Source organism: Ipomoea nil, unplaced genomic scaffold (assembly GCF_001879475.1).
Source record: "Ipomoea nil cultivar Tokyo-kokei standard unplaced genomic scaffold, Asagao_1.1 scaffold1868, whole genome shotgun sequence".
Classification (NCBI taxonomy): domain Eukaryota; kingdom Viridiplantae; phylum Streptophyta; class Magnoliopsida; order Solanales; family Convolvulaceae; genus Ipomoea; species Ipomoea nil.
The window spans coordinates 349,001-363,359 of NW_017618296.1; the positions used below are offsets into that span (position 1 = coordinate 349,001).

The window sequence follows — 14,359 nt, forward strand, 5'->3', positions numbered from 1 at the left end:
TAAAAAAAAATCTCCAAATTAGCAATGTCGGAAAGGAAACAAATTAACAATAGTATATCTAAATTGGAAAAGGGTATCTGTTATTAATAATTTACTGAAAATAAAAAAAAATTATATTAATAATTATCTAATTAATATGTATTAAAAAAGAATTATTGTCTGGTAATAAATATGACATGAAAATTAAGTCAATTGGAAAATGAAATGCTAATTAATACTTGATTAAAATGGATCAGAATATATTACTGGAAATAAAGAAATATGTTATTAATAAATAACTAACTAATATGTCTACATATAATTTATATATAGAATCATCCTATTTTTTTTTTTGAATGTTACTGATTCTATTACACTGTAGTATCTGTTCATATACTTTCTCAACTTACTGAAACACAAAGAACTAATAACACCTCCACTAAGGCTCGAACTCATAACCTTCCAAATGGAAGTCCAACCCGGGTACCATTAGACCACATAGTCCTAATAAAATATTATGGTAATTAATTAATTAGTTTATAAAATATATTCTGTGTGAAATTTAGTTGACTAAAATTTAATTAATTATAAAAATTATATATTCATATCCGTGTATATATAAGTAGTCTATATATATTTTCATAAATATTTCGTATGTGACTAATTAGTTATGAAAAGAATATTATGGTAATTAATTAATTAGTTTATAAAATTTATTCCGTGTGAAGTTTAATTGATAAAATTTTAATTAATTATAAAATTTATATATTTATGTAGTCCTTTTTGGTAAGAAAATGTCTAATAGAAATTAATTAAATATATAAATAAATGTAGTTTACGCTCTTACTATCATATGCTTAAATATTTTATATTTTTTTGCTCAAATAATTAATATTTTATATTATTTTAAAATTTGTTTATTATTAAAATTTTGAATTATTTAACATTTTGACTAGGAATTGACGGGAAATGGAGAATCCTGTCCTCGCCTAATTCTCCGCTAGGACGGGGATGAGGAATATTTTCAATTCCCCGTCGGGGACGGGGACGGGATGGGGATGGGAACGGGGTCGAGTGACGGGGACGGGGAGTATACTCCCCGCCCGCCTCGCCCCGTTGCCATCCCAGAATATGTACTTAAAAATGGAAAATGGTTACCAAATTCTAAGAATAAGTAACCATTATAATTGTGAGAATAATGGAAACAAATTTCGGTAATAAATGAGAAAATTCTTTTGAAATTTTGCGTAATTTTATAAGAAAATAATAATTTATTAATTATTATTTACAACAATCTATACTATTAATAAAATATAAATTATCCTCTTTAAATTTTCCACCCAAACTAATAAAAAATATTAATTAATTCATAAAAAAAATTAATAAAGCTTAATTGGTAACAAAATTTTATATGAAAATTAACTAATATCTAATGAATTGTTACCCCAAATTAAAGTCAATATGTACTTAAAAATGAAAAATAGTTAACAAATTTTGTGAATAATTAAACCATTATAATTGTGAGAATAATTAAAACAAATTCTGCGTAATAAATGGAAAAATTCCTTGAAAATATTGTACTACCATCATCATTCAACTCAGGGTGAAAAGAATTATACTACCATCATCATTCACATGCGGAGCTGGGTATATGATTCAAAACTATCAAGATGAAATAGAATATGCAGGCACATCGGTTATCCTCATCTGTTCATAACATTCACATGCAACCCAAAGTTGGACTGAGATTGAGTGGTATGTTGCACAACGTGGGCTTAAAGCAGAAGATAGACTCGCTATTGTTTGTCGCGTGTTTAAGATGAAACTTGATGCTATGATTGAAGATATCAAGACCGAAAAGCTGTTTGGCGACATATATGGAGGTATTTGATTATCATACATACTTTAATGTGCCTTAATTAAATTTAAATTTCATGTATAAAATTACTTTTTTTTTTTATTTTAATTTTCTGCACAGTTATCTACACAATTGAATTTAAAAAAAGATGACTCCCTCACGCGCACATATTGCTATTTGCCAAAAGAATGAATCGGGCACATTCCACACCGGAAGTTGATGCCTTGATTTCTACTGAGATTCCAGACCAAGATGCGGACAATAACTACAATGACGCAGTTAGTGAATTTATGTTGCATGGACCGTGTGGATAACTTCGGAAGAAATCGCCATGCATGGTAAATGGTAAATGTTCAAAGTATTTCCCCAAAAAATATGTTAGTCAGACGATTCTGGATAAAGATGGTTACCTAATCTACAGAAGGCGTGACAATGGACGCACAAAATAATATTGAAGTGTGGACCTGATCCAATTGCAACTATAGTTGAAAGCATCTTCCCAACCGTGAAGTATGGAATGCTAGAAGAGTCGCACCTAGAAGGACGAGCGATCCTCTCACCGACTTTAGATGTTGTTTATCAAATTAATCAGTATATGTGTGACATGAACACTGCAGAAGGTCAGACGTATTTAAACTGTGACTCTTTGTGTAAGGTAGAATCAGATAGATGGTGATAATCTCTCACAAGTACACACTCCTGAATTTTTAAATAGATTGAGATTGTCTAGACTTCCTAATCATTCATTGACAATAAAGGTTGGTGCACCTGTTATGTTAAACATAGACCACTCTCTTGGTCTTTGCAACGGTACACGCCTCATCGTTACAAGATTGGCAGATCTAGGGATGGCAACGGGGCGGGGCGGGGGCGGGGAGTATACTCCCCGTCCCCGTCCCCATGACCTCGTCCCCATCCCCGTCCCCGTCCCCGTCCCTGGCGGGGAATTGAAAATATTCCCCATCCCCGTCCCCGCGGGGAATTAGGCGGGGTCGGGGATTCCCCATTCCCCGTCAGCGCCTAGTCAAAATGTTTAATAATTTTAATTTTTAATAATAAAAAATATAAAATTTAAGTACTAGTTTCAAAAATTAAAATACTAACTATATATATATATATATATATATATATATATATATATAAATAAAGGACTAACAGTAGTATACTATATTTATATGTGTAATGAAGAATATATATGTATATAATTAATGTTGACACAGTGTATGTAAATTTGCAGTTTTGCACTGTACTACATAATAAGTATATATACAGGCAGTGTATTTTATATATATATAAAATTATTCGGGGACGGGGCGGGGCGGGGAGGGGTATCCCCGTCCCCGACGGGGAATCACACATATTCCCCGTCCCCGTCCTCGTTCCCCGAAAATTTTCCCCATCCCCGTCTCTTTCGGGGCGGGGATCGGGGATCCCCGTCGGGGACGGGGCACATTGCCATCCCTAGGCAGATCATATTATCGAAGCAAGAATAGTTAATGGAACGCAGCAAGGAAACAAAGTTCTTATACCACAAATGTCTCTCACCCCTTCTGATACGAGATTGTCATTCAAGTTCCAGTGTAAACAATTCCCATTGATGCTAGCATATGCAATGACTATCAACAAAAGTCAGGGTTAAACACTAACTCACGTTGGCTTATTGTTAAAAAAACAGTCTTTAATCACGGTCAATTGTACGTGACTTTTTCTCGAGTCACTCATCCTGATGGCCTTAAGGTTTTAGCTCTAGATGAGGATGGACAAACTTCTGTTAGTACTACTAATGTCGTCTACAAAGAGGTTTTCAACAATGTCTAATTCAAAACAGTTATATTATGTATACTTCTTGCACAAATATAACAAAATTGTTACATATCTACATATTACGTATATATTCCGTTACAAAAATTTCTATAGCTAAATTACTACACATAAAGATAATGAGACCAATTAATTCAATTCCGAAACATTCATACAAACCTTTCAACGTTAAAATTTGCACTATCGGATATGAAGCAAATTATAATTCATATATTATAACGAATACATTTCGTGCATTGCACGGGTGCAAATACTAGTATGTATAAATACATCTACCCACACGATTAATGCATTCATACTTGCTAATCTTGTTTCTATCAAAATGCATTCAAACTTTAGAGGGAAAATTTTGTGGCTAGATTCTGCTTTATTATGTATAATATAAAGAGAAGATAAAGATTTCTCCTCTTTATATATATGAAGTCAAATTAATTATAATTGAGGTTTAAATGAATATATACACAAATTATATTAAATATAAAACTTTACGAATAAATTTGAACACAATAAATTTTTTCTCATACTTCATTATGCTTTAATATATATAGAGATAGAGATAGACATAGAGATAGAGATAATAAAATATAATTTATAAAATATAAATGCACATAATAACTTCAAAAAAATATGTATAAATACATCTACCCACACAATTAATGCATTCATACTTGCTAATCTTATTTCTATCAAAAATGCATTCACACTTTGGAGGGAAAATTTTGTGGCTAGATTCTACTTTATTATATATAAAGAAGATAAAGATAAAGATAAAGATAAAGATAAAGATAAGGATCCATGGATCATCCATACATACACTACTTAAGAGTAAACTTGCAATCATCCAAAAAAAAAATTCTTTTACCAACAGGAACAGAGTCAGAAATTCAATTGAAAGGGAGGGAGGGGCGAAGAGGTAGGACGGATTCAGAGATTTTTTTCCAGTAAAAGCGAAACATTAAAATAAAAGAGATAATTTAAAAAAAAAATTACCTAAGATTTTTTTTATATAACCATTACCAAAGAACTATAGTTTAAATATTGTTGGATATATGTACGAAAAATAAAACACATCGAAACTTTACAAAAATATTCATAACAAAATATGAAACATAATTAATTTGATAAAATAATTTGAATAGAAAACACATTATTACACATGCCCTTGTATTTAACGACATTTAAATTGTATTGTTGATAGATGACCAAAAATGATCATGCTACAATAATACTAATACCAAATGAAGATGTTTTGAAAAAAAAAAAATTTCAAATAATTTCATTTTTTTTAGACTTATAGGTGTTAATTCATTATTAATTTTTTTAAACATTTAAAACAATTTAAATGACATTAATTACAAGGGCATTTTTATTTATTCAGTTCTAAGTGTTGCCATTTTCCCTATTTGGTCCTAGATTTATGTGTCTTTTTTTTTCAAAACATTCATGTTGCTCTTAGAATGTATGATCATTTTTGGACATCCGGATTCAACAATAAATATGTTTAAATGACATTAAAAGTGACGTAATTAACCACTCAAAATATATTTTGTAATACTAGCATTTTGTACGCGCGATGCGCGAAAACTTATGTCCAATATTAAAATATTTGTAAGTAACAAAATTTAAAAAATTAGTTAAAATTATGTTTTGCAATTTCTTAAACTGATGATACTTTTGACTTATCATGTATTTGAATAATATAGTGATCAAAAAAAAAATTATACTTTTATATAATAATAATTTACAAATAATACTAAGCTAACACTCACATATATGATATATTGATATGGATACACAAATAATATACATACATATTATATATATATATATATATATATATATATATATATATATATATATATATATATATATAATTTAACATTCATATATATATATAATTAAAATATAATTTATAATTAAATTAATTGTTATATGATCATTTTAATAAAATGATAATTAAAAATAAGAAAAAGATATGATAGATGTAGGTGTATGGTAAGATTGGTAGATATATTAAAAACTAACGGTGTTATAACAGTGTAAGGGTGATTTTGTCCAATGCAAATGAATGTACAACAATTAAAGAACAATGTATACATTTATTAGCATATAAAAAAGGGACAAAAATCAAGGACATAACTTGTATTGACACTTATTATGTTTTTAGATATTTTCAGAGTTCAATGCAAGTATCCAGGAGTATCACTGACGTTTCACGTGGATTCTGGTTCCAACCCCAACTATTTTGCATCTCTGATCGAATACGAAGGAGGCGAAGGAGTGGTGAGTAGCATAGAGCTGAAGCAAGCTTTGGACTCGGATTCATGGCTTCCCATGCAAGAGTCTTGGGGTGTAGTGTGGAAGCTTAACGACGCTTCTGGACTAAAGGCGCCATTCTCCCTCAAACTCATCGACGACTCCGGCAAGACTCTCGTCGCCAACAACGTCATTCCGGCCGGTTGGCAGCCCGGAAACACCTATCGATCTGCTGTCGGTAATTTTGTTTGATTATATATATACTTATTAAATAAAAATGATTATGTAGTATTGTCATTAGCTTGGCGATGGAATAATTTTTTTTTTAAAAAAAAAATTAAATCTTATGTATCCACTGTTGGTACCGTTGGTAGAAAACACAAATAATAATCAAAAAATAAAATTATTACACTACAAGAAATCTTTCATTTCCCGACGAAAATTTTAACTACGCTCTAGAAAACGTCGCTAAATATTACAATTTGTGACGTTATATTAAATAACGTCACTATATATTTTGGTAGAGAAAATAATTTTTATTTATAATATTTGCTGACGAAATACAATTTTTTCGTCAGTAAAAATATAAAATCAATGACGTTTTTTAATAAACGTCCCTAAATATTTTGTTTTAAAAATTAATTTTATCACAAAACGTCAGGAAAAATAAAAATATTTTGCGGGAACTTTTTAATATTTGGCGCCATAAAAAATACGCTCTTAAGAAATAAAACAAGAAAAATCTATCTAAAAATCAACTTCACATGTTTCTACACTAGCTTCGATTGCAGTATGCAGTACACAGCTTCCATTGCAACGCCACCATGATTTCCACTACAAGACCGCTGTTTCCAACTTCACATCCACCACCATTAGAAGGGACCCAAGCTTACAGAAAAAAATACCTTCGCCACACTCTACCTTCTCTTCTCAGATCCACCGCGAACCGTCACAGCCGCCGACTCTCTCATATCTGTCTTCTCCGCCGGCCGTCGGCGCCCCAGCCACGCTCCACCGCCATGCCCCTGTCTTCTCTAATATGTATTTTCTTCTTCTCTCAAGTTTTTTTTTCTTTTTTCAGATCTATAGTTTCTGTTTGCGAATTTTTATTTTCTATAGATGTTCTCATCGGCATCGGCATCAGCGGTGAGTTTCGGCTTCGGCTTTGACACCAGGTCAGTCGTTTTTTTTTTTTTTTAAATTCATACTAGGTTTTTTTTTTCAGATTTGAACATACTTGATGGGGAGGGATTCACAAGTTCACGAATGAGGTTGGAAGGCTTACCTGGATCTCCTTCTAATCCCATTCTTTGAGGTAATCAGGTCTCTATGCCTTCAGAAAGATGGTATAACTACATTTTTCAAGATTTAGATTATGTAGTATCATTTTTAAAGTTGGGGAGATGGTGAGTGGACTTTTGTTCCTAATGACTTTCTATTTTTGACTTTGTTAATTGACAAATGTGGTAGATGAGTACATGTAAGAAAAATTTCATGGGCTATGGTTTCTAGATACAGAATTTATATGAATCATCTGTAGGATCATATCATCAGGAGAAATTTGCCCATAATTAGGGAAGAAGTCAGCAAAGATGAAGCTTAGAGAAGAATTATGGTTGTGAGTCTGTGAATGAACCTTACAAGATTGAGATTTTGATAGTAAAAGTTGTGGTTATGATTTTATGTGAATCCCAAATTCCGGCTTCGGAGAAATTCTACTGCCCTTAGAGTGCCCTTTCTGCAACAGATTGTTCTGTGCTCTGTGCAATGTGCCTTGGCACTCTGCCATGAATATTTATTGACAATGTTGATGAAAATTACATACCAAACTGTGCAAGTGTAGCTTTAGCACCTTCCGGCGGCGGGTACGTTGTAATTGCTTATTTATTTTAATTTTCCTCATTTAAAGCCGTTTCTGATATTATCCGATGATCACTCTGATGTGGAGTGAAGTTACCTCTCCATCCAATCTGCATATGCATTTTGTGCGACGGAAACTGCTTTTTGGTTGTTAATAAAGGAATTGAGACATGGACCGATTCTTCAGATGTGAGAAGTTTTTTCCTTTTATTATTATTTTTTTTGGAAAATACCTAACAATTGGGGAGTTCGTATGCAGTTAGGCAGTTAGCGTTATACAATTCAACGTGTTCTAGATTGTTTTTAAGTTGTTCTTTTATTGTCTTAGTAAAGTTGGTATGCAGTAGTAGGGAGAGGGCTAAGTTTGAGAAGTCAGCAAGACAACAACTGTACTTTTCCAAATCCAAGGTTCAGTTAGAGTCATATTGATTCATGATTTTTCATCCCCAAATAGGTAGACATGACAAAATACCCTTTCCTTCGATTCGATATATTTTACCTTTTCTTAGTTGGATGTTGAGGATTGGTTACTTAGTTAACTTTAGCTTTTCTATTGTTTTAAACAAGCAAGCTTTGGAAGGATATGAGTAGATACTTTTTTGGTGGCTTATCAACCTATGCTACAGAGGAAAGTATTTCTGATAAAGAGTGGTACTTTTTGTTGTAAAGACAAGAGTAGATGGCACAGAGGGCATTGTATGTCGAAAGTCCCTTCAAATTTAATAAGTTTGTAAAATCTTTATATTGCAGTGTTGCTTTCCTGGTATGTTTTTAGTTGTAAAGATCAACTTCACTCAGTGTTACCTTCTTCAAGCCTTCAAGGTTGGCTGCTAAGTCCATATAGATGGGAATTTATGATGAATCCCAGATTTCTTAGTGGGAAACCAAGTGAAAAGCCTTTCTTGAGACTTCTAGTAGACTGAAAAGACAACGGCATGTCTCTTAGAATTGTATGAAAATAAGATACTCTGTAATATGGTAGTACCTAATCCTGATTACTACCATAAGATTACACTTGCTTTTGTTTCTTCAAAATCAGGAAATGTGTTGCGTAACCTATAAATTTTACTTACTTTTTAATCAAGTTGTGATGCATTATATGCTAATGAACTCACATCGGGTGTGCACATGCTCGTGTCTTTTTCTCTTTCCTAATTTCTTACTCTAATTTGATTTTACAATAATTGAATGCTATCTTTTCAGTATGCAATGCCTTGAGTCTTGCCTTTCTCTGGGTTCTTTTTTTGTAGCATCATTGCAGGTGTTGTGGGCGAACTCTGTGTGCTGAACACTTAGCAAATCAAATGGTATGTACTGCAGAATTATGTGTATGTTCTAATTTGTCTGGATGTAAATTTTCTCTGGTAGCTCATCTTTCTTCTTTTTTTGGTTCATTGTTTTCAGGCCTTACCACAGTTTGCTATTCATTCGCCCGTCAGAATTTGCGCTGATTGTTTTAATGATGCCCCTAGGTATATTTTCACAAGAATGCCCAGTAAAATATAATTTGAAGTATCAAATAGACTAGTATATCATGCTTTGCAATTTGATTGTGGATATTCTCCTAATCATTAGTTCTTTCTCTGGTCTTTCTTTTATGTGTCTACATTTTGCTTTTATTTGAAAATATTTTAAAAGCAGTACATGGCAATGAATTAAGTTTTGTAACTAGGAACAAGCTCCAACTATGCCATTAAAGGGGCAAAAGGGCCAAGTAGATTCACTGTGTTTGTTTTTTTCCTCAAGCATGGGAAATCATAATTTTGAATTCTGATCCAACGTTGCAATGATAGTTGTGGATAGGATCACAAGCACAAAGGCATATAAGGTCACAACTGCTTGAATGAACATGTGACATCTTCTAGAATGGTGTTGCTTAGCTAGTGGCTAAAGTATGCTTTGGAATTAGACTAAACAATACGTTAAGTGGATTGGGTCTTCTCTAAGTATGTGCTTGACTATGTCCTGTTCAATCTAGTTGTTGACAACAATACAACACAAGCATTCTACAGAGCGAATTTTTGTTTTTATTTTTATAGAAATGGCAAATGTGTTGCAGTTTCAGTTTCTAGGGTCCAGTTAGTGTGAATATGGAAGTTGTGGTTCATTTGGAAGTTGTGGTTCATTTGGAAGCTGTAAGAAAATTGGTTCGAGTTCGGGTTGTAGTTGCTTGAAAGATGTGTGAGGAGAATAGGATTGGAATGCAATGAAGATGACAGATTCAAGAGGCTTCAGTGGATGAAATGGCCTGGCCATCCAATTTCAATGGGAAATATGACATTTTCGGAATGGGAAACTCAGTGTTACAAGAACTCAAGGGGCATACCAACATTTGAAGATATAACGAAAGTTTAGAATTTTTTTTTATTGTTATATAAATTTTAGTTTCGTGGAGTGTACTACTAGAATGGAAATTGATTACATATTATGAAAAATATTCTTCTATTTTGAACATTTAATTGATGCTTAAATATTTTATTTTCAATTACATGAAACTGTTGTGTAAACAATTCTATTTACAAGTATATGTAAATTATCACCAATAAGGGTAAAAATATTGCAAATATCTCTAAATATAAAATTTTGCGATGAAAAATGAATACGGAAAAAACGTCAGTAAATGACTTTTACTAAACGTATAATAATGTACACAATCGTCAATAAATGTTATTTTATCGACGTATTTCATTTTTTGTCACCAAATATATTTATTAATGACGAGCATAATTGTATGGAAAACATCAGTAAAGACACATTTGCTGACGAAATGTTTTATTTCGTCACAAACTATTACCGACGTTTTTGTTAATATTTCGTTGCAAAAAGTATGTATTCAATGATATTATCAAGACCATGCGAAAACGTCAGTAATCGTAATATTTTGTGACGAAAAATTAACTTCGTCAGTAATACCTTTCCATACGTCGCTAACCCGACGGTCGTGGTGACGTTTTTATTTGGTCAGTAAAGACATTTGGCGACGTATTTTTATATTTACTGACGTTTAAAAATCGTCGCTAAATATTAAAATTCTTGTAGTGTTATTTTCTTGAAAGAAGGGAAGAAAAGATGAAGAAAAGTGGCTAGTGTTTGGTGTTGGGTTTTTGCAAGAGTCAAGTGAGCACTCTTCCCTTAAAACCTTATTTGCCACCTCCCAAAGATGCTAGGAGCGTTGTGGCCTAGGCTTCCCAGGATAAAACTTGCTAATGATTCAATGTTTGAGCACTCAAACAAGGAATCCGGCGAGCAAGACAATGGCTATGAACACAGTAGGCCAAGAAAGAGTAGAAGCAGAGAGGTTTTGAAGCTGAAAAAATGAACTTTCGTGTTCTATGTTTCTGTGTGTAAAACTCTACTGCATCTACCCTCTCTTATATAGGGTTGAAGGAGCCAATAGCCTTTATTATGGCAATTAAAAAATGACATTAAAGCTGTCTTCCAACAGCTATAACAGTAGGCCACTACCTGGGAATTGAATTCAGCATTCAAAATTGGAATTAATAGACAATTAATTCCGTAACAGATGAATTCAATCCCCTCAACAGTCAGAACTTTCGGGTTCCTGACCGTTAGCGTACAGGGTTCGGTCTCAACTTTCGACCTCATCCAGTTTCGGCCCTTGCACCTCTCGTGGACTCTGTTGCACGAGAGTTGTCCTCTCGGTGCACCTAGGTGGCTGTTGCACGAGATTTGTGCTCTCGGTGCACCACAACCTCTCGTGCTCTCTTGTAGCACGAGAGTAGGTGCTCTCGGTTCGGTTCTGGCCGAACCAAATGGCTATACCAGTTGGAAAATGATACCGAAGTTTGGCATAACTTAGCCCGCAAGGCCAGCCAATTTCCAGACGACATTCGTGCCCCCAGGTGCCGACGCACACGAGCTCGGGCTTGAATCAATCCTTCTTCAAGCTCTGCTAGTTGGAATTTGATTTGCAACCCCCCCCCCCCCCCCGCCCCCGCGCGCGCGCGAGAGAGCCTATGCTATACAATTCTACAAGCTTCAAAAGAGCTCTTGTATATAAGGGGGGAAAATCTTCATTCCAAAGCAATGTGGGACAAAAGCTCACTTTTTCCCTTCATTTTCCAACTCAAATGGGTCTACTTTGAGAATCAATATCTCATTCACCCATTATCCGTTTTGAGCGTACAATATATCGATCTCTTCGTCTCACTACGAAGAATCCGAATCCACTTTAACCTGACCCAAATCGGAAGTGGACCCCACTGATAATTGTACCACAAAATAGCCACTTAACATGCCATTTTAAGCTATTTTTTCCAACAATCCCCCACATGAATGAAAAATTGATTTTCGGGGTATTTTGAAATCGGAAACAACTGTGTTCAAACGGTCGATCCCTGCATAGGATAGGTAGGGAGTCACTATACCCTTTGAACCTTCCCTCGTGATGACATGTTTACTCTACTGGCTGTTCGGTAGAACGCGATGTCTTTGAACCGACTGCCGTTTGTGTAGACGATGACATATCTCACACAGGAATCTCCCAACCATGCTCTTGCTCTCATGAGTGTGCCCGTTTTGGTCGTGGGACACCGTTCCTGGTTCTGCGAGAGTTTCTAAAGAATTGTGCCCAACAATTCTCCTTTGAAGCGACCCTCACTTCTCTCTAACATAGGTGATTCTTTCTCGAGTATCCCGCATACTCAAGAATCATTAAAGCATTAACATGCTAGCCTCTTGCGGGAGTCACTGTTTTAACGAGGAGTGGTAGGGAGTCCGAGACCCCCACAGTGACGCGCTCCGTTCCATAATTTAGTTGTCCCATTGAACCTAGGTGCCAGCTAGGTTGGGTATCCACTGTAGAACTTTTTAGTCCAAGGGCAGTAGACCCATTCCTCGTGTCAACTTCTCCACAACTTCTCTTCCTAACCCTTTGGTCAGCGGATCCGCTATATTGTCTTTTGACTTTACGTAGTCAATCGAGACAACACCAGTTGTGAGTAGTTGTCTAATGGTATTATGTCTACGACGCACGTGTCTAGACTTACCATTATACATATGACTCTGTACTCTCCGATTGTGGCTTGACTATCGCAATGCACACATATTGGAGGTACCGGTCTTTCCCAATTAGGAATATCCTCTATAAAATGGCGTAGCCATTCAGCCTCTTCACAACCTTTGTCCAAGGCTATTAGCTCAGATTCCATCGTGGATCTAGCTATCACAGTTTGCTTAGAGGATTTCCATGCAACGGCTGCACCGGCTAGTGTAAACACGTAGCCACTCGTGGACTTAGAGTCCTTAATATCATATATCCAATTCGCGTCGCTATACCCTTCAAGTACAGCGGGATATCTCCCGTAGTGCAGTCTAAGATCACGAGTATACCTCAAGTATCTCATAACCTTTACTATTACCTTCCAGTGCATAGCACCGGGGTTACTCGTATATCTACTGACTTTACTAACCGCATAGGCAATATCCGGCCTAGTACAGCTCATAAGATACATCAAACTACCAATAACCCGAGCATATTCCACTTGTGAAATACCTTCTCCGTGGTTCTTGGTTAGATGATTATTTGTATCAAATGGTGTCCTAGCCACTTGACTATCATCCTTGTTAAATTTCTCAAGGATTTTGTCAATATAATGTGATTGGCTCAACACGAGACCATCAGGTCTTCTAATAATTCTAATCCCGAGGATTAAATCAGCCAAACCCATCTCCTTCATGTCAAATCTTGCATTTAACATGTTTTTGGTAGACTTGATCATCCGATCATTACTACCAACGATGAGAATATCATCGACATATAAACAAAGGATGACGTAGCTGTCTATCGTTTCCTTAACGTAGACGCATTTGTCACTTTCGTTTATTTTAAACCCGTTAGTTAACATCGCATGGTCAAACTTCTCGTGCCACTGCTTAGGCGCTTGTTTTAAACCATAGAGCAACTTAACTAACTTACACACTTTCCTTTCTTGGCCCGGAACCACGAACCATTCGGGTTGTTCCATATAGATCTCCTCATCTAATTCGCCATTTAGGAAAGCGATTTTCACATCCATTTGATGAACTTCCAAGTTCCGCAACGCGGCTATGGCAAGTATCATTCTAATGGAGTTTATTCTCGTCACGGGAGAATACGTGTCGAAGTAATCGAGGCCCTCGCGTTGCCTGTAACCCTTGATTACAAGTCTAGCCTTATACTTCTCGATGGAACCATCCGGTTTCATCTTCCTTTTAAAGACCCACTTGGATCCTAAGGGTTTACTACCCGGAGGAAGATCAACGAGTTCCCAAGTGTGATTCTGTAAGATAGAATCCACTTCACTTTTTATAGCCTCTTTCCACATTGGTCCTTCCGTAGAAGTCACGGCTTCTACATACGTTCGAGGCTCGTTCTCTATCAAACAAGATAGAAAATCGGGTTCATTTTCTAATAAACAAGTTTGAGTACCCGAATCGTACTCTAACAAGTAAGTTAGAAAATCAGGACCGAATGATTTTCCAACTCTCGCCCGCTTACTGCGTCTCGGCTCGAGCTCGGGTTCCCCACTATCATTATCCATAGTTTCGTCAAACGTTCGTTTTGACGTACTTGGTCCCTCGTTG

At 35.1% G+C, this 14,359-nt stretch overlaps 2 protein-coding genes across 5 annotated transcripts; both read left to right on the forward strand.

Annotated features, from left to right (window-relative positions):
• The first annotated feature begins 1,798 nt into the window (after positions 1-1,798).
• On the forward strand, positions 1,799-6,166 carry LOC109193305 (expansin-B15-like). Its single transcript, XM_019344169.1, has 2 exons — positions 1,799-1,862; positions 5,826-6,166. The coding sequence occupies exons 1-2, from the start codon at positions 1,799-1,801 to the stop codon at positions 6,164-6,166; spliced, it is 405 nt and encodes a 134-aa protein (XP_019199714.1).
• A 1,596-nt stretch (positions 6,167-7,762) lies between these two features.
• Positions 7,763-9,649, forward strand: LOC109193329 (vacuolar protein sorting-associated protein 27-like). Of its 4 annotated transcripts, none has more exons than XR_002056259.1 (3): positions 7,763-7,779; positions 9,025-9,081; positions 9,179-9,649. XR_002056259.1 is itself a non-coding variant. In XM_019344190.1 (3 exons), the coding sequence occupies exons 1-3, from the start codon at positions 8,454-8,456 to the stop codon at positions 9,278-9,280; spliced, it is 243 nt and encodes an 80-aa protein (XP_019199735.1). In that variant the 5' UTR covers positions 8,384-8,453; the 3' UTR covers positions 9,281-9,649. The 4 variants fall into 4 exon arrangements, 1 of the variants encoding a protein (XP_019199735.1); XR_002056261.1 differs by lacking the exon at positions 7,763-7,779 and adding an exon at positions 8,110-8,228; XR_002056260.1 differs by lacking the exon at positions 7,763-7,779 and adding an exon at positions 8,377-8,470.
• Positions 9,650-14,359: the final 4,710 nt, after the last annotated feature.

Excerpts from the sequence above, each read along its gene's own strand:
- LOC109193305 (XM_019344169.1), top strand. The coding sequence starts at position 1,799 with ATGAAACTTGATGCTATGATTGAAGATATCAAGACCGAAAAGCTGTTT. Across the intron at positions 1,863-5,825 it reads GTTTGGCGACATATATGGAG|ATATTTTCAGAGTTCAATGC; the intron begins GTATTTGATTAT and ends TTATGTTTTTAG.
- LOC109193329 (XM_019344190.1), top strand. The coding sequence starts at position 8,454 with ATGGCACAGAGGGCATTGTATGTCGAAAGTCCCTTCAAATTTAATAAG. Across the intron at positions 8,538-9,024 it reads ATTGCAGTGTTGCTTTCCTG|CATCATTGCAGGTGTTGTGG; the intron begins GTATGTTTTTAG and ends CTTTTTTTGTAG. Across the intron at positions 9,082-9,178 it reads AACACTTAGCAAATCAAATG|GCCTTACCACAGTTTGCTAT; the intron begins GTATGTACTGCA and ends CATTGTTTTCAG.